The sequence below is a fragment of the Physeter macrocephalus genome, chromosome 7 (genome assembly GCF_002837175.3).
Source record: "Physeter macrocephalus isolate SW-GA chromosome 7, ASM283717v5, whole genome shotgun sequence".
Lineage (NCBI taxonomy): Eukaryota > Metazoa > Chordata > Mammalia > Artiodactyla > Physeteridae > Physeter > Physeter macrocephalus.
Window position 1 is genome coordinate 34333892 of NC_041220.1, and position 19328 is coordinate 34353219.

A 19328-nucleotide genomic window follows, 5' to 3' on the forward strand; every position below is an offset into this window, starting at 1 on the left:
GTCTGTGAACTCATTCTATTCTATGCTGTACATTTGTTTTTATTGATGATGTTGTTCTTCAACTGTATTAGAGTCAAGCCACATTTACGTTATGAAAAATCAAGCAGTTTCAAGACTACCAAGTAGGATTACAACTTCTTCTTGATCACTGAGTTGTCCGTGTGAACAGCAGTCATGGCTCCGGCCTTTGCCCCGGTTCCCCCTAAAGCAGGCCGGGCCACTCACCTGCACTTCATTGCCTAATATGACTTTTGTCTTTAACCATGTGGTTTTTTGTCTTTTCCCTTAACCTGTCACTTCTTTCTGATGTTCTTGTGCCTGTAATGTGCTGTGGACTGAAAAATCAAATAACCAAACGTACTGGAAGGTGTCTGGGGCAGTGGTTCTCAAAGTCGTGTCCATACCCCACCTGGTGAGCTAGTTTAAATGCAGATTCTTGGGTCCCATCCCCAGATGTTCTCATTCAGCAGTTTTGGGAGAGTGAGGCCCAAGAATTGCTGCCTTAGCAGTAAAGAACACATACTTTGTGACTGTGAGAAATTTATTCTCTAAGTAGCATCAATATTTGTTAACTTTCCAACGTTCACCTCGGGCCTGGATAGTTGAGATTCCTGGAGATACACACATGGCAGAAACCTGCTACTTGAGAGGCTACCTAATTTGAGTAACTGAACTTCATTTTTTTCCCTTACTTTATAAAATGCTAGATTTATTCAATAAAACAGCGACAAAAGAGCCTGAAACTACCACAAAAATGATCGCCCCCGCACCAAATCTTGCTTTAGTCTGTCAGAATTCTAGGTTTCTTTCTCCTCAAAGGGCATGAATGTGAATCCTGGTGCTTGGCCAGGTACCTGACTCCTGACAAACACCTAACTCGTGTGAGCTGCACTCCTGCCCTCATCTTTAAAGTGGAGAGAACGGTGTCTACTTCTCAGGATGGTGGGAGCTTCAGAGAGAACGCGTAGAAAGTTCCTGGTAAGTAGTCGACATGTGGTCACATTTAAAAAATGAACTTCCTGTAGGAATCCTAGTTGTAACTACCGTAAAAGTCCGGTGGCTCTTTGAGGGACCAGATTTCATACATATATACCCCAACGTAATAGAGATGAGCACAGTGCCACATCCTCCTGCACAGTCTAAATAAATACAATTTGCATCTTGCGGCCTACCGTTCTTACTTTGGCTGTGGACAACAGGCCTGGAAGCATCAATTTCTATGCCGCACTACAGGGGATGCGAAGATTAAAATATCAGAGACAAACCCTAAATATTGATAATGAAGTGTTATTACCTCAGTGGAAGAAACAGGCATACTAACATGAAAAAACACATTTTATTGCACTTAAGTTATAAGAAAATAAAATTTCTAAGTGAATCAAACCATAGACACAATCCCTTTAAAGGTTGTTTTCCTCCATCATGTCAGGTTGTTACATAACTAAAATTAACCAACTTGAATCTGATTGTTTTAAATCAGACTATAAATAAAACAAACAAAAAAATAAACAGGAGGAGGAAAAAAAGATCACCTAGGATACAGTGTTAAACCACTTTCACAGTTCAGCTTGAGTTGTGGCTCTTGGAGAATGAGGCAAACCATTTGACTTTTTCATTCATTTTGCTTGTTTGCATGTGACGCCTTTACTACAAAAACTGGATAGTTTCTGCTTTGTCAGTTACTCAGAGCAATAAAACTGTAACAGTTGTTTTCCCAAATACTGTAAAACACTAAGACTGACCAGCAACTTTATTTTAATTTTGTGTTTTATATATTTTTAAAATATTTTGTCAGTTTTATTATGTATGTTCATCCATTCACCACAGCCCTCAAAAAGAAAAGTTTCTCCGCAGAACAGGCGGCAACAGCTCTGTTCCAAGGAATGTGTTTTAATTTTTGCCCAGATAAAAGAAAATAAGCTTTGCACACACTCTCAATTCTTTACTTGCAGGCAAACTTCACTCTTTATTTTCTGAAACTCTCCCATTCTCAGCCTCTTAGAGGCACAGATGGTTCAAGTTTCAGTGGCAAAAAGTCTTTTTTTTTCCGTAACCAAACTAGAAGCAAATTTGGAATTCAGTCTGGGACTAAAACGTCACAGCAGAAAAAAAATAAAAAAAAATAATTTGCTTTTTTTTTTCTTCTTTCATTTAGCAGCATAAATAAGTTTGGCCACTGGGAGTACAGTACAGGGGTGGGACACAATCCCATATTTGAAGACCTACTTCTAGCACCAGCATCAAGAATTAAATCCACCTCGGGACTCACAGAACCCAGGACAACTTGCCACCTTTGAGCAACACAGGCATTGCAGAGTGTATGTGGAAGCGACAGGAATAGATTAACAGAGGCTAATACTGTGATTGATTGACATTGGCAATGGTTGGCAAAAAAAAAAAAAAAAAAAAAAAAAAAAGCTTTTCATGATAACTGTACAAAAACAATTCACAGTAATTTTTTTCCTTTTTAGCTTTTCCGCTCCAGAAAAATGACTTTTTGTTGCAGATGCTCTCTGGTGAGAAAGTCCACCGGTACTGTGTGGATGTTACTGCAGCTTCTTCCTAGGTCTCAGTGGTAAAAGAACAGGCTAGCAGAATCTGTAACGACATCTCTGCAGTAACGCTGCCCAGCGACCACTGGAGAAGAAAATAAAGAAATAATTGCACCTGGTTTGATTTCGAAAGTCTCGTTTTGCAAAGCTGCCCTCAGTCCAAAGTGAAGCTTTTTCCGGGACGAGCCGGCAGGCGCCTCTCTTGTCAGTTGCGGTTTGTCATCGCTTCCTCTTTTCCTCCTGAGTCTGTAGGTCTTTTCGCTCTGTTGCCCCAAGCCAACATCCTGCACCACTGAGAACAAGGGATTTTTTTTCTTTTTCTTTTCGTTTTTCTTTTTTTCTTTTATTTTCTTTTGCAGGGGGAAGGGCAGGGAGTATGTCGTCTACACGTTGGGACGATGCCACCTTTCCTGCTCCTCACTTCATGTCCACATCAAAGTCCAGCACCAGCAGCTTGGTTTCCTCCGTCCCGTTGCGACTCCCGACTGCACACACCAGCTTTGTGTTTGAGGCTCTGATCCGCCACACGACTCCCCCGCTCCCCCCACTCTCCAATGTGACTAGGTTGCGAATAAATTCACCCGTTTTCAAGTCCCATAGTTTTACAGTTCCATCATCTGAGCTGGTAATTACAAAGTTCTTGTTGAACTGTAAACAGGTCACAGCACTCTGATGCTTATTGGGACCTAGGCAAAACCAAAGGAATTTCGTTACTGGTTAGAAATCATGACTAAGGGTCAGTTATACTGTAATTTGTGGAATCTATATTGGAACACACAATAAATGAAATATTTAAAACGCTGCACATTTAGAAACTGTGTTCTGAGTATTTTAGGATCGGCAGGGATGTAAGAAAATCTGGTAGCTATTTGTAACTGAAACGTTAATCTCTGAGGGTTCTGTGTTCCAGGAAGCGTGGTTAGCTACCAGGCATACATTTTGTGTCCTGGTTGCATGAATGAGCACTTCTCTGGGTGGTGATGTAGACAGACCAGCATCACGTATTCTGCTCATGGACAATCTATTCCCCTACCACTCTGAACTAACCAGTCAAAGGCAAAGGCTGAATGGACACTATTCCAAAACTCTGAGGAAGAGACAAAATCAATGAGTAAAAAAGCTGCAGTATAGCCCACCAGATGGCCTCAATGAAAAAGCACTTTCTAAGGGCTATGACTAATAAAAAGAAGCTAATCATGATATAAGACGTTAACACTGCTGTGCCTCATTTGGTATTAGTGGCTTTCACATGTTCCTTCCTCTCGTTCAGTGGGCATTGTGAATCCTTCCCATCCGACTTCCACTCCTACTCAAGTCAGAGTGGAAAGGCTCATAAACTTATCCAAAATAAGTTTTCATTTTGTATGATGAGGTTAATTCTTTCTGTGACACAAAAGCTCCATATTTCTCTTTTGACCAACAATCTCATTTTTAAGGAACACAACTAAAGGTGGGTAGCCAATATTTACCTTGCAATGTTTGTAAACACTGTCCTGTTTTGATATCCCAGATTTTAACTGTAGAATCTGCATTCCCAGAGACAAGAATGTTGTCTTTGAGCTCCATGCCGCTTGTTAACGACTGGTGTCCTGTTAACGTGTGAATGCAATTCCCTGTCTCCACATCCCAAACTCGGATTGATGTATCAAGAGATCCACTCACCACATGGATGCCATCAAACTACAACAGACACAGTTTATTAGACTAGAAGTGTACATATTCTTGATATTATTTATTGATCTTAATCCTAAAAGGGGACGGGAGTAAAGCATGAGAACAAAATGCCAGGAACAAAATGAGGTACTAGGACAAAGTGCATGCAATCAAGCAACTCTACAGGGCATGTTCTCAGAAGCTTCTACCAGAAATGCTAATTTTTTATGGCCAGTGGCTTCAAACTAGATGCAGAAACAATTTTCAAAAAACCACCTAAAATGAACATATTATTTTCAGATCATCTGGCCACACTTACTAGCTACATATCATGAATGATTCAATATAGATTGCCATTTGAGATTTACTTCCCAACAGGAAGCTGAAACTACTGACGTGGTTTATGAATAAAGGGTGTGCTTATCAACACCTATGGCATAAAAAGGGCTGAAGATAGCTTTCATGATACTTCAAAGTAGTTCCATTAAAAATTGTATGTAAAATAAAAATTTCATTTACAAGAACCTAATGCTATTTAGGAAATGTGCCAACAGATAATTATATCTGGAATTAGAAGTGGTGGCATTTTGAGAACAAAAGCAAACTATATACAGCGTCTCTTCTCCAGCTTCCCAGCTATACCCAAAGTCAACAAATATCTACCAATTCCCAGATCTATAATAATGTTACCACCTCTTTCCTCAATCTAATGGCTATTTAAATAAGATTATTATATTCATTAAGGTTCGAACATATCTCAAAACATACAAACAATTGCAGCCAATTCCCTCTCCTCCAAATTCATAACCTTTTCTAAGTTAACAGACATCTTTATTATATGTCAATATTTCATGACATGGACAGTATTCCATCAGTTAAGATACAAATACCCCAATGACAGAACTGTGAGCCCTGGAACTACATACTTATTTGCTGATTACTAATGGGCAGTAACTGGTAAACAAGCTATGTAAGTAATAGGAAATACAGCTGACCCTTGAACAACATGGGTTTGAACCGGAGGGTCCACACCTATACTCGAATTTCTTTCGCTAAATACCTACTACACAATCCCAGGTTGGTTGAATTCTTGGATGTGGAACTGCAGATACTGAGGGCCAGCTGTAAAGTTATTTGAGGATTTTCAACTGGAGTTGGGGGTGGGGGGCGGTGGTTGGTGCCCCTGACTCCTAAGTTGTTCAAGGGTCAACTGTATTTTTGAATTGAAAATGTTGTCTTTCACGAAACGAAACAAGATCTATTTTCTAAACTTGCTATTAATCTAGTTATTTATGTCAAAATATGGCAATCTATTCTAGGATATCAGGTTCAAATGAAAACAAACCAAAAATCAGTTTAAGTCAAATTTACTTCTTCATGACTACAAACCAGCAGCCCTGTGACGGCAGAGCAGCTTTGTGCAGAAAGTTCCACTTCCACTTTGAATGGGGACGGAATCACAATTACATGGTCCATCAACTTCCAACTATCAAGGCAAAGGGGCAGCTTTTGGCCAAATTAATCCTCTAAGGAGTTTATTAAAATCCAGGTTATTCTCCTATGAGACTATCTACCCATTAATTAACATAGCAAAATTTAGGGCCCTGAAGTCTCAGGTTCCAAGACAAATATTTGTATTTTAGAGGGAAATGAATCACAGAAAAATTGAAACAAATCATTTAAATAATTTCAAAATTTATGCTTTCTTCATGCCAATTTTAAAGTATATGTAGGGACTTCCCTGGTGGCACAGTTGTTATGAATCCACCTGCCAGTGCAGGGGACACGGGTTTGAGCCCGGGTCTGGGAAGATCCCACATGCCACGGAGCAACTAAGCCCATGTGCCACAACTACTGCAGCCTGCACTCTAGAGCCCGCGAGCCACAACTACTGAAGCCTGTGCCTAGAGCCCGTGCTCCGCGACAAGAGAAGCCCGTGCACTGCAACGAAGAGTAGCCCCCGCTCGCTGCAACTAGAGAAAGCACGCGCACAGCAACGAAGACCCAATGCAGCCAATAAATAAAGTTTATTTAAAAAATAAATAAAGTATATGTAAACAGCAGAATAATTTGATTCATCTTTTTCTGGACTGTATTGGATCAGCAATCTGACAGTGATTATGAGTAAGACAACGTTATGACTCATCAATAGAGCATCTCAAGAGCAGGAGAGATAGGTCTCTTACCTGTAACGAGTAGACCCTGTTGGTGTGCCCCTGCAATGTGTGCAGACAGGTCTCCGTCTCTGGGTCCCACACCTTCACCATAAAGTCATACGCTCCACTCACAACCCTTCTGCCATCATATTGAACACAGCGGACCGCTGCTACATGACCCATCAAAACATGTAAACACTGGCCTGTCTCAATATCCCAAACCCTAAGGGTGGCATCTCGAGAACCACTAACAACTCTGTAGGGGGGAAAACAGAAAAAAGAATGTATTAGAATTTTGATTTTGTGAGAAAACATGATACATAAAAAGTCTGTGGTTATTAAAACTTTTTTTCCTTTTCTTAAGCAGGAATACCTGTTTTCAAAATAAATACATACTATGTAAAACCTTGATATATAAACATGCAAAAGTTGAGTTACTCTGATTGGGATGGGAAGTTGGAAAGCCTAGAATTCTGCCTGTTTGATTCCTCCACCTATGAGGGACCCAGGAGCACCTTGGGGTCCTGTGGAACAGTTTTAAGACTACTGTACTGTAATTAGAAATGACAAAGAGGAAGAAGAGGAAGACGGAGTCAAAGAAGATAAAAGAAGCAGCAGCGGAAGCAGCCAGCTCTAAACACATACAATAAGATCTTGATTTTAGAAATAAAATGTTAGTGTGGGTAATATGTGTAAAATGCTAATGGGTGGTAGTATTTTGAAAAACTTAAATTTTCTTCTTTATTCTTTCTGTCATTTCCCCCAATTTTAATTATGAGCACAAAGTCCCTTTGTGACTAGGGAAACAATTCAATAAAGGTTTTTCAACAAAACAAATCAGAATCTGGAATTTAAACAGCTAAACATAGGTGCTTTACACCATATACTCTGGTTAAATTAACCAGTTTTAAACATGTCCTCAAAGGCTGCTTATGCTTATATTTAAAAATATTCCGTAGGCTACCGGGGCATTAAGACATACAGATTTTTAGAACATACACATGTAGGGGCAATGGAAATCCCTTAAAAATCTGACCCAACGTTATTCTCTTCGGAAGGCCAGAGTGATACAAATATGGCAATCACCTTTGGATTACAAAGGAGAGTTGAAAACTCAGATGTCTTTAATGTCATTCCTAAGAGATTAAGAAAGGCCAGAGTTTCCACCTTTGGAACAGTAGAAAATGGAAGCATTGAGAGATTTAAGTCAGAACATAATGGAAACTGAAATGCAAGGTCTCTTGATACCAATCCCCCCCCCCCAATTTTAATAGTAGAGCACACTGTTCAAAGTAGATTCAAATTACAAGTGAGAAGGTACTTTTCTGCACACATTACAAATCTAAAGTGAAATCTGCTAAATGTAATGGTTCTTGATAAAGAAGATGCCATGGACAGAATGAATTAACAGTAAAAACTGGAGTGGATTCACTGTAAGGACCCTTCAGAGAGACCTTTTCTGACAAAGGAGGTAGAAATCACATCTGTTTAACAGGGGTACTGTGAAGACACACCAATGGAAGATAGAAAGGACTTGAATAGGAGGGCTCTGTAGAAGGAGATAAAAGCAACAGCAAAGATGCTGAGAAGAAAAAGGCAAGCAGTCTGGTTTGGCTTAAACTATTCTGAAAACTGGATTGAGGGTTTCTTCCTTAATTCGGTAGGCAACAGTAGGCTCCCAAAGGGCAGTGGTACTACCGTAATTAGAGGAGGTTCTCTGCCAGCTGTGTAAAAGGTGACCAAGTTTGAAAGCTCTGTCAGTAGTTCAGGTGATAGGTAATGAAAGAATAAGTTAAAACCCACAGGCCTCAGCTTTTGCCCAGACACAGGGGATATGATGGAGTGGGGGAAGGGTGGTGGGTAATTAAAAAGACTCAGAGACTTGAAGCCTGAATTACTGAATTTGTCCCACTACTGGAAATATATGCCCCCTCCCTATTTTTTTTGAAGATGATGAGTCATCAAAGATTTAGAACAATAAAGTAAGGTGTTAGTCAAGATCAGAGAACAGAGTTTCAAGGTGGAAGCCAACAACACATTAAATGAGGACGGAAATTTAAAGGCAATACCCTACTGCCCAATTTTAAGGCAATACACTACTGCTTTCCTAGCAGAGAAATATCTGAAGTTGAATGATGAGTCTAATGTAGGAGCATATTATCACTATCTCTCTGTTAGACATAGTAAGTACTGTACAACTGAACTCTATACAAAAGGCCCCAAGTTCACAAGTAACAGAGGAAGAATTCCCAAACCCTACAGGGTTTCCCCTACCTTTTTTCATGGAGATGCATACAACGTACAGTGGAAGTATGCCCATATAAGGTGTGTATACATTCTCCCGTCTCCGCATTCCACACTTTGAGAGTCCGATCTGTAGATCCACTAATAATGATATTGTCTCTCATCTGTGATGACCATACTCCACCTGTGTGTCCCACTAATGTCCTCAGACACTGCAAAAACACTTAAGATGATTACTTTTAGGTAGAAAGAAAAACAATGTAAATAACATTTCAGTAGTTCATTAAAATCTGAAGTAAAGTTATTTACTCAGTTGGAATGTTTGGCATATTAGAAAATAATTTTTCACATCAATATAACATGATCCCATCACTGTGTATTTCTTTGTTTATTCAGCAGCACTGCATATTATACACACACACACACACACAGTCGAGGAACAAGTATGTAGACAGTAAACCTTTCTCACTAAAGTATGACGACTCTGGCCTGGCCTCTTTGATAAAATAATACTAAAATTGCAACTTGGTTTCTTCCATGGGAATGGATTCAGTGAAAGAATGCCAACAGAGTTGGGTGTGTCTACATTCCACATTTCATCTGAATCTGCCCCAAGGCAGTAGTTAGGGTACTTCTAGGCAAGGTACTTCTAGACAAGTAAAGACAGACACTAAAACCCTGAAATAAATCCAAAACTAATATTACACTACGGAAATACGAAGCAGTTTTAAAAAAACTTTTACATCTGACTTGGAATATTTAGAAGATTCTTGCCCAAGAATCAACATGTTATAAGACATTTTAAAAGACAGATTTCCCCCTCCCCACACACTTTCTTCTATTCTTTTTTAGGTGGTCAATTAGCTAATTCAAGAAAATATTTTCCACTGGACAGATAAAAATAAGTATTCAGTAGAGAACCATTAAAGTATAATATTGTATGAAGTGAAAATGACTGCCTGAACTGCTTTGTTTCCTTCAAACTCCTATGTAAATAACTAGCCTGCTTAACTTCTATCTTACAGGGTTTGAGATAAATCAAAATTAACATGATATATTTAACTTTTAAACTATAAGTTTACAAGGAAAAAATATATCCCTCAGTCATATTTTTGAAAAAGATTAAAAAGGAAGGATATAACTTTGATGGTTAATAAAAGTGGGAAAAATTAACCCCCAAAAAAGAAAAAAAAAAGCACATCTGTAAAATCTTAAAATAGCTAAGTCACAAAGATAGACAAACTATTTAAATGAAGACGAAACTCATGACATCCCTATCATGAGAAACATCATTTTCATGCCAAGAAAAAAGCTGAATTAGAAGCTCTGATATTTGCTATCAAAATAAGCTAGACTCAAAAATGAATCCTAGTTTTCCTTTCACTGGTTGATCCTTGTAAAGGTATGTACCAAATGGTGACTTTACGAAGTATAGAGAGAAGTACACTTACTTTGCCCGTGACTGCTGACCAAACTTTTAAAGTGTTGTCATCAGAACCACTAACTATTCGGTTACCACAGAACTGTAAGCATGTGATCACATGATCATCATGTCCTTTCAGCACCTACAAAATAGATGTACAGAAGTACGTTACTACATTATGTTTTTAAAAATACTGGTGAAAAGAAAAATGAGGCCATAAATAGCAACAGTAATCCATAGTCTATTTCCAGAGTAAAAATTTGTATAAAATATGAAGCATCCTTCCTGGCAGATGAATTAAGTATTAAACATTTTATTGTTTCCATATTCCATTATTTATACTTGAGACATCAACTATTAAAATTTTACTCAGTCAAGACCTCATAAATATGGTTCAAACACAAACGTATTTTATAATCATCTATTTTATCTGCTCAAACCAAAAGAATATGCACTTAAGTTGTGCAATTTTGACACACAAAAACAAAAGTACCTACTAAGTAGAAAGACAATAATCATCAACTTTTTCAACTTAAAACAAACAAAAAAGCCTGTCATAATGTATATGTTTTAATACAAAATGTCTCCCCCAATCGCTTTTTTTCCAGTTGAAAAAAATATAGCTAAGGATTTCAAGTATTTTTGCCATTCTTTATATAATTGAAATGTTATAAGGTAGAAAATCAGAATTGTGCTTAAATTTATAAAATTCACACAAAAGCCATCCAAAACCCCCCAAACATGGGTACTCCTCAAAAAATCATGTTTGGTCAGAGAGGGAGCAAATTCTTACGTAGTATGTATATGACACAAAATTCAATAGGATATTCAGAAATTTTCATTTACAAGCAATAGATAGAACAACACGTAAATCAATTCATCTTTTATTCAAGTATAATTAGTTGTCAGACTAGAGGTATTAGCAAAGAGGAATACTGTCAGTTACATTTTCAGTTATTTTAAAATATATTGTTTTCTTTCTACAGGACATGGGTTGTCAAGTTATACTGCTTCTCAGATATGAAAGGGTACACTACACACTAACACTGATTAATGGTTTCTGTTACATCATGCAAGAGTTCACTTACCTTAGGAGATTTGAGTTCTCCTCGCCTCCAGTTAGTATCAATTCTGTGCTGCCTGATGTATGCACTTTTCCATGGACTGTGTATGAAACCTGGTTTTATTACTTTTCTTCTCTTGATGTGCAACGGTTCATCAATACCTAAGGTTTAGAAAATTTAGAGTATAATTGCCTTCACCAATAATACAAATTACACATTTTATAATGCATCTCATTTTCTCCTATGCTGAAAACCACTGAAATGCAGAACACTAATTTCTAACGCTGTTATTACGAGACACTAATGTAAATTTGCAATCTGTATGGCATGTTTTCTACTGACTATTTCATTTCTCTCAGAATAATTCTACGAAACGTTGGTGAGGATGTGGAGAAATTGGAACCCTTGTGCAATGCTTGTAGGACTATAAAATAATGTAGCTGCTATGGAAAACAGTGTGGCAGTTACTCAAAATAAATTAACCATAAAACTACCATATGATCCAGCAATTCCACTTCTGAACATACACCCAAAAGAACTGAAAGCAGGGACTTGAACAGGTATTTGTACATCCGTGTTCACAGCAGCATTATGTATAACAGCCAAGAGGTGGAAGCAACCCAAGTGTCCACTGATGGATAAATGGAGAAAAAAGTGTGGTATATACATACAATGGAATGTTTAGTCTTAAAAAAGGAGGGAATTCTGATACATTTGGATGAACCTTGAAGACATTATGCTAAGTGAAATAAGACAGTCACAAAAAGACAAATACTGTATGATTCCACTTATATGAGGTCCCTAGAGTCGTCACATTTATAGAGACAGAAAACAAAATGGTGGTTGCCAGGGTTGCAGGGAAGAGGAATAGGGAGTTACTGTTAAATGGGTATAGAGTTGCAGCTGGGGAAGATGATAAAGTTCTGGAGATGGATGGTGGTGATGGTTCCACAGCAAAGTCAGCGTACTTAATGCTGCTGAACTATACACTTAAAAATGGTGAAAGTGATAAATTCTATTTTATGTATAAATTATCACAATTTTAAAAAGTCATTAAAATAATGACTCTATGAGAAGGTAAGGCAGGGATAATTAATCCCACTTTATATATATCTGAGAAGAGAAGGTTCCACTGAGTAGTCCAAGCCACAGACAGGGCAGAGGCAGGATTAGAAACCAAGTACCCTGGATCTTTCTTTACCTCTCAGCTTTACTAAAGAGAACCTACAGCACATCTGTCTTACACTCTATGATTCTTTCTTAAAAATTTTGCTTGTCGAAGGCAAATAATATTTTTGCATAATTTTTGTCAAAAGTAATATTTTTCTAGATGCCTGCTGGAAAGAAAAAAATGTCCTTTCTTAATATGGATGATACCTACTCCATTACTAGGAAAGGGGATTTTTTTTTTTTTTTTTTTTTTTTTAAACAGGTCTCAAAACACAGGCTCCATGGTGGGAAGAAAATGGGACTTTACTACTACATCCTCAGGATTTAAGAATATCTAGCACATAAGAGGTGCTCAAGAAATATTTGTGGAAGAAATGAATAGACTACAAATATGTGAGTATTTAATTGCTAATTTAATTTGGGGGTTCTCTTTAAACTGTCCTCATCTTGACTTTCTCACTGTTTATTAATTCTACTGGAGACTGGGAAGCAAATGAGATATATTCACTGTTACAGTGCTCACTAAAGGGGTTAGTGGCAAGATTTGGCACATTTGAACGTGTGGAATAACCTGTGGATTTTATATAAGTAAGTGAATGTAAATGAAGATGCAGTCTTGATTCTTTGATAGGCTGCCAAAGCTCTTTTTATTTATCCACCACTTTATTCTATGTGCATATAAAACTAATTATTATTTTTCAGAATCACTTTGGTTTTTCGAACTACAAATATTTTCTCTCTGTGATTTTGAACCTTACCCTCTTCTTTACATTTCTCTCTCCAGAGAAGGTTGTCTTCAGCCAAAATTCTCCAGTAGCGACACGTCTGAGCCGCTTGTAGCAGGTCTTTGGGTTCCAGGAATGAAAGCACATAAAGTGCCAGCTATGAAAAGAAAAAGCATAGTATACCATGTGTCTCTTTTTAACTATAAAAAATAAGTTAATTATTCCCTATAGTATAAAATACTTATAGATAAATGTAATATAATTTTACGTTCTAATTTCTAAAATTATGAAAGGCAGTACCTTCTAATATTCAATTTTAACAAATACATACCAGATTTTAAAACACCCTATTGGTTTTTATGAACTTCACCCCACTAACTCCTCACCTCTTCAAGGAATACTTATTAAACCTCTCTGCCTCTTCTCTTGCCTTTGCTCTGTGAACCTCATCTCAAGAATTCTACTATTTATTTTTATATTTTTTACTTTATTAGTTGTTTAAATTTTGTCTTTATCTGTCCTCACTACAAGATAATTTCACTTAAGAAATGAGATTCCTGTATACTCTGTGTGGCATAATTTCAGAATCCTTCAGATAGTTAGATATAATTAATAGTTCTTTATCGTATCAAGCTGTTGATATCACAGTGATGAACTTTTCAAACATTTAATCCTTTACTGTAAATGACAAAAGGGAACAATTATTAAACTGCTCCCTAGACCTATAAAAGTAATTGGGTTCTAATTCCTTTATATTGCTTATGGAGATTTTCTGGATGGGCCAGATAGAGTTGTATATTTGAGCTAAGTCTTTGATATATCACTGATTTAAAAATTTTGTTTCTAATACTTGCAAACCATCAATTTTTTCTCCAGTGTGTAAAGTCAATTTAAATAAATAAAAGAAAAGGAAATAGAAGAAAAAAGGAGAACGACAGCTTCCGACTATGCTCATTCGATTAGCCTCACAAATCACATAAAAATTTAAATTATGATATTAGGACAGAATGATCTAAACAGAGCAGTAAAGTTTACTTTTCACATAAACTAAGTTACAAAGATTAAAACAAACTATCATTTAAAGGACCTAGGGTCATATAGGGAATAAAAGCACAATCTGAATTATTTTTTGATGCTAAACAGGAATTACATGAAATAAATTATGCTTTCCCAATGACTTTGTATCAATATATATACAGAGTTCATCATTAATCACATATTTATTGAGTATATTCTATATAGAAAGTACTTCAACCAGTCAGTATTCAACTTAATACTACTATTGACAAATGACAGTGAAAAACTTTTCGTGGAATAATTATTTTTGGTCTATCAGAGAAGACCATTCAGTATTATATACAGAAACCGAGTCATTTAAAATGAAAAGGCATGACTATATTAAACAATCTATATATGCGTGTGTGTTCACACACACATACACACAAATATACACATACATACATAACTCAACAGTATATTTTTTAAATGGATACCCCATAAACCAATTAATTTTGAAATTATCAATCAATCAAAGCCTAGACAAGTTTGCTTAGTGTCAGTCTAACACCATACTATTAATCTTCTATGTGAAATTGATATTTAACATAGAAATTATCAGGCACAAAGTTATATTTGTGGAAAAGAGATGCTAGTTAATGCCCAAGATATTGAGAACGGTCATATGAAAAAGCCTACTCTTATTTTAGCTATCCAGCTGAAGCAGAAATCAGGTAATTTGGATCCTAAATGCTAAGAAACAAATCCAGAGCAGGTTAGATTTATCCCCAAATCAACAGGTAAAATTTCCTTCATTACTGGTGATTAAGAGATCATCTAGTCCAGTGTCTGCATGCATTAAAAAGAAATGTAAAGAAACACTCAGGTGCTAAAGAAATTTGAAGTGCTAACTCCATAGGTAACTGGCACCCATTCCTTTAAAACAGCAAAGTCCCTAACTCAACCATAAACTTCAACTTATTAAATGTTTGTCCATGCCATCAAAACATCCCTGTATTATACAAAATACACATAGCATGGAACTTCCCTCGTGATCCAGTGGCTGAGAATCTGCCTTCCAATGCAGGGGACAAGGGTTCGATCCCTGGATGGGGAACTAAAATCCCACATGCCGCGGGGCAACTAAGCCCACGCTCAGCAACTACAGAGCCCGTGCACTCTAGAGCCCGCATGCCACTAGAGAGCCCACAAGCCACAACTACTGAGCCTGTGCACTCTGGAGCCCGCACATCACAACTAGAGAGAAGCCCACGTGCCACAACTAGAGAGAAGCCCACGTGCCACAACTAGAGAAGCCCGCATGCTGCAATGAAGATCCCGCATGCTGCAACTAAGACCTGATGCAGCCAAATAATAAAAATTTTTTAAAAAGAGAAAATATACACAGAAAAATATGAATAAGAAAATCAGAACCAGGAAAAATATAAATAGAAAAGGTTTAAACTAGAGGAAAAGTAGAACACAAATATACTGGCAACAGTATTTTACATGGTTTTTTAATTAGGCTGCCAAGCAAAAAGAAAACAGCAATTAGTTATACCAGTTCCTCAAAGGAAACAAGGTTTTGTCATGTAGGGTTCCTCATAGGGGACAGAGAGTGGGCATTGTCCCAAACTACATCTCTATAATACCACAGAGGGGGTTACAGGTTTCTTGGAGCCAAATCAAATGGTCTAGCTAATGCAGTTTTCTATTAATTTGTATTAAAGGTAAACTCTAGATTAGTAATTCTTCCTAAGGACTACTTCCGTACAAGAAAAGCTCTTAAATCGAAAATTTATTTCAGATAATTATCTTTTCTTTGCCCAAACTTGTTATTTCAATGAGAGTTGCTGTTTTTTGTTTTTCACTCTAACTTATATTGGGTTGGTCAAAAAGTTCATTCGGTTAGTGAATACATTGTTCAGTAAAATTCTTGGTGAAAATGAAAAAACGTGTCTTTTATTTTTACTTAAAACCGAACAAACTTTTTGGCCAACCCAACATAAAAGACCACCATATTATATTTAAAAAGTAGCTAATACTTTCCCAGAATTGCTATATTTCAGTGGATTGAAGTAGTGAAAGAAAAAGAATAGAAAAGAATAAAGAAAATGTTGGCCGATCCTATGTTAAGAATTTAGGTTTTGTTCTAGATCATCTACTATATCACTATGCTTTTCTTGGCATTTACTTACAAAATAAGGATAGTGCTCTTTATCACAAGTCTCCCATGTGAGACTAGTGAGATTTCTGTCAGGGTTTTTGAGATTAATAAGTAAATGTTGGTAAAGAGCTTTGAGATCTGTTGAAAGGAATTATAAGAAAATTACCATAAGTCCATTTCCTGACACGAAGTCAATACTGTTTTAAATAATGATAGTACTTAGTCTCCAATAAGATGTTAGTTTCCATAAGGACTTAGATCTATACCATTATTTCTCTACATATAAAATAAAGCATTTTTCAAAAAAAAAGTTTTTTCTAGCAGTTAAAACTATATTCAATATCCTTTGATAAACCATAATGGAAAAGCATATGAAAAAGAATGTATATGTATGTATAACTGAGTCACTTTGCTGTATAGCAGTAATTAACACAACACTGTAATTCAATTATACTTCAATAAAAAACAAATTAAAAAAGGGGGGGGCGGACAGGTGCCATGCTAAGTCAGGCTCACTCATTCTATCTAGCAAAGCTTCTTTCCCCTCAGGCAATCTTCAAAGGAACACTTAATTCAAGAAAACCTTTACTGCCCTGGTTATGGATAATTTGTGCTTAATTTTTAGATTCTTAAGAATACTTTTATATTCTTCTGATTTCAAATCACGATTTTTTGTGTTACGAAGCTACTATGGAAATCCAAATAAAGAAAAAATGAAACAAAACAAAAACCGCACAATCTTTAGACATAAGAGGACAAACTAGACTGAGAAAAAGTCTATATTTTAACAAAAATACTACCTTCTAAAATATGAAGGATATCAAGGAAAACTATGAAAAATATATCAAAGGTGAATAAATTCAGTTTCAGTCAAATACTTATAAAAGTGCTTCCTATCATTACCACCCTTCTGGAAGCAAAGAGAGAGAGCTTATGCCACTTTCATAAGCGAAATCTATCCAAAGGGTTCAGTTTTAGAATGAGCCAGCAAGAATAAAGATTTTTTTTTTCTGGGACAATGTCATTTTAAAAATCACTCCAAAGAAGCAACATCTCAGGAAAAAGATATTTTTTTCCACTTTGCTTTTTCCTGTAGTTATGCTTAATTTCATCCATTAACTATGATGAAACCATTTTATTAATATCCATTGTGAAATTAGTATTGGGACTATCTTTAATGCCCTTAGGATATTTAGCATGGGTATCTGAAAAAAAAATCAACTTCCTTTCTCTTCAAATTTGAAGTTTCAGGACCATTTGCATTTATATTTATATTAACATAAATGGTATTTTATATTGTCTTCTTAGCTGATCTACGATTAGTGGCATATACAAAAATTTTGTGAAAACATAAATCATGGTAACATTGATTATTTAATGTTATCTTATTTGCTGACAAAAATGAAACTATGAAGGTTACAACATCAATAAAAGAACTACATCTAAACTATGCCTCATTTACATAGTCAAGAATGCACATGTGATCATAATCAATCTATGATAAAAAATCAAAGATGTTTTATTTTATATAAAGATATTGAAACAAATGGGCATAAATAATTCTAAAAGAAATACTATAAGAATGTAACTGGTGGGCTTCCCTGGTGGCGCAGTGGTTGAGAGTCCGCCTGCCGATGTGATTGTGTGGGTGTGTGTGTGTGATGCGGCAGGAAGGGGAACGATTTATAGAAGACGACGTACATGTGAAATTACATATACTTCAAAATAATTACATAATGTAAGTCACTGAGAACTACTATCCAATAGAATCATGAAACTATTAGTCTTGAAGGGACTTAGGATAAAAAAAAATAGAAAAAAAATTGCTGTTTTAATAAAATCAGAATTTAAAAAAATCTACTACTATAAATGAACATACCAAGACAACTAAAGGTTGGACTTCAAATAACCTAGGAATAAATCTTGGTAAAGAAACAGTCAAATTAACGAAACTCAATAGCTTAGTCTCATATATGACTTATTCCAGTGATGGAAAGAAGACACTTAGTCTGTAAGTATAATTTAATCTGAAAATTATATTAAGTCACAGTACCTTATCATTTACAGCCCCCTTTAATACTAATGAAGAGTGTTAAACTGACAATACTGAATACCATAATTAGCATGACAATGTCTAAAGATGGTAGCTGTTGATTTATATTTTCAAATAGCACTAATGAAGAATATAATTGATAATCCTTACCTCTTTAGGGAGCAAGGAAATGAAGTCTCGCTGAAACTGGGGTTCTATCACTTGCATCATATGTTTTACTTGTGTTGGTTCACAACTATCAATAAGTTCATCTAAAGCAAGCAATTTCTCTGGTCCACTCCAGCTCTATCAAAGAGGAATTAAAAATTTTTATCTATTATTTTAATAAATGTCTCAAATTATAAACTCATAAAGGAAAATCCACATCTACACACAACATAAAAAGTGGCTGCTTACAGTAGAAGGCACTGAAGTGACAATCATTTAGTCTCATCAAGTTTATTAGCTACCTGTATTTTGTAAAAGCTTTTTTTGGGTTTGATAGACTGAAAAATATTTTTGCATTGTATTATTATAATTGTTATATGTTTGTCCATCTACCATCAAGATACTGGTTGAGAAACCAAAATTTTATTCAGAAACATCGGTTTGGGCCACTAAGTAAATGAATTTTGACAGATGATTTTCCTTTCTTCCCTTTCTTTCTAGTGGGCACCATAAAACTTGATGGTTTTAGTAAGGTACTCATCTGAGACTGGCAGCATCAACTAGAGAAAAATTAATAACTGGAGAGACAGCACATCTGACAAGTGTCTTTTACAAATTAAAAGGGCTTTGATTTGCTATGTGAAAATAATTTCAAATAAAAAACAGCAAACAACAGAAAATGGCAGCTGACTTAATAGTAAAATTAGAAAATGAACAAAGGCTAAAAGAGGGTGAGAAATAAAGTATATGCTATGGAAAAACAAAAACAATTATACCTCAAAAATATGAGCTCCTTTAAACCATACTAAGGGGGTTGTTTTAATTTTTTTTCCCCAGTGTGGAACACCTGCACAGAAATGCCATGATTCTTAAAAGGAGAAACTAAAAAGCCACATGAATCATTTAAAATGTTAGGACCTCCCCTCACAAAAATCAAGTAAAACATTTAAATAACCTTGAAACACTTAGGTGAAAAAA

General features: G+C 36.0%; 1 protein-coding gene across 3 annotated transcripts in view; it reads right to left on the reverse strand.

The window, feature by feature from the left end:
* Nucleotides 1-2898: 2898 nt before the first annotated feature.
* The window catches only part of FBXW7 (F-box and WD repeat domain containing 7), a 91741-nt gene continuing 75311 nt past the window's right edge, over nt 2899-19328 (reverse strand). For all 3 annotated transcript variants that reach the window (XM_024126609.3, XM_028491786.2, XM_007125334.4), the window contains 8 exons: nt 18354-18488; nt 13021-13144; nt 11117-11253; nt 10057-10170; nt 8636-8817; nt 6392-6617; nt 4022-4232; nt 2899-3238 (listed from right to left, as the gene is read on the reverse strand). In XM_024126609.3, coding sequence (XP_023982377.1) covers nt 2970-3238; nt 4022-4232; nt 6392-6617; nt 8636-8817; nt 10057-10170; nt 11117-11253; nt 13021-13144; nt 18354-18488 — 1398 coding nt within the window. In that variant the 3' untranslated portion in view covers nt 2899-2969. The remainder of the gene's footprint in view (nt 3239-4021; nt 4233-6391; nt 6618-8635; nt 8818-10056; nt 10171-11116; nt 11254-13020; nt 13145-18353; nt 18489-19328) is intronic.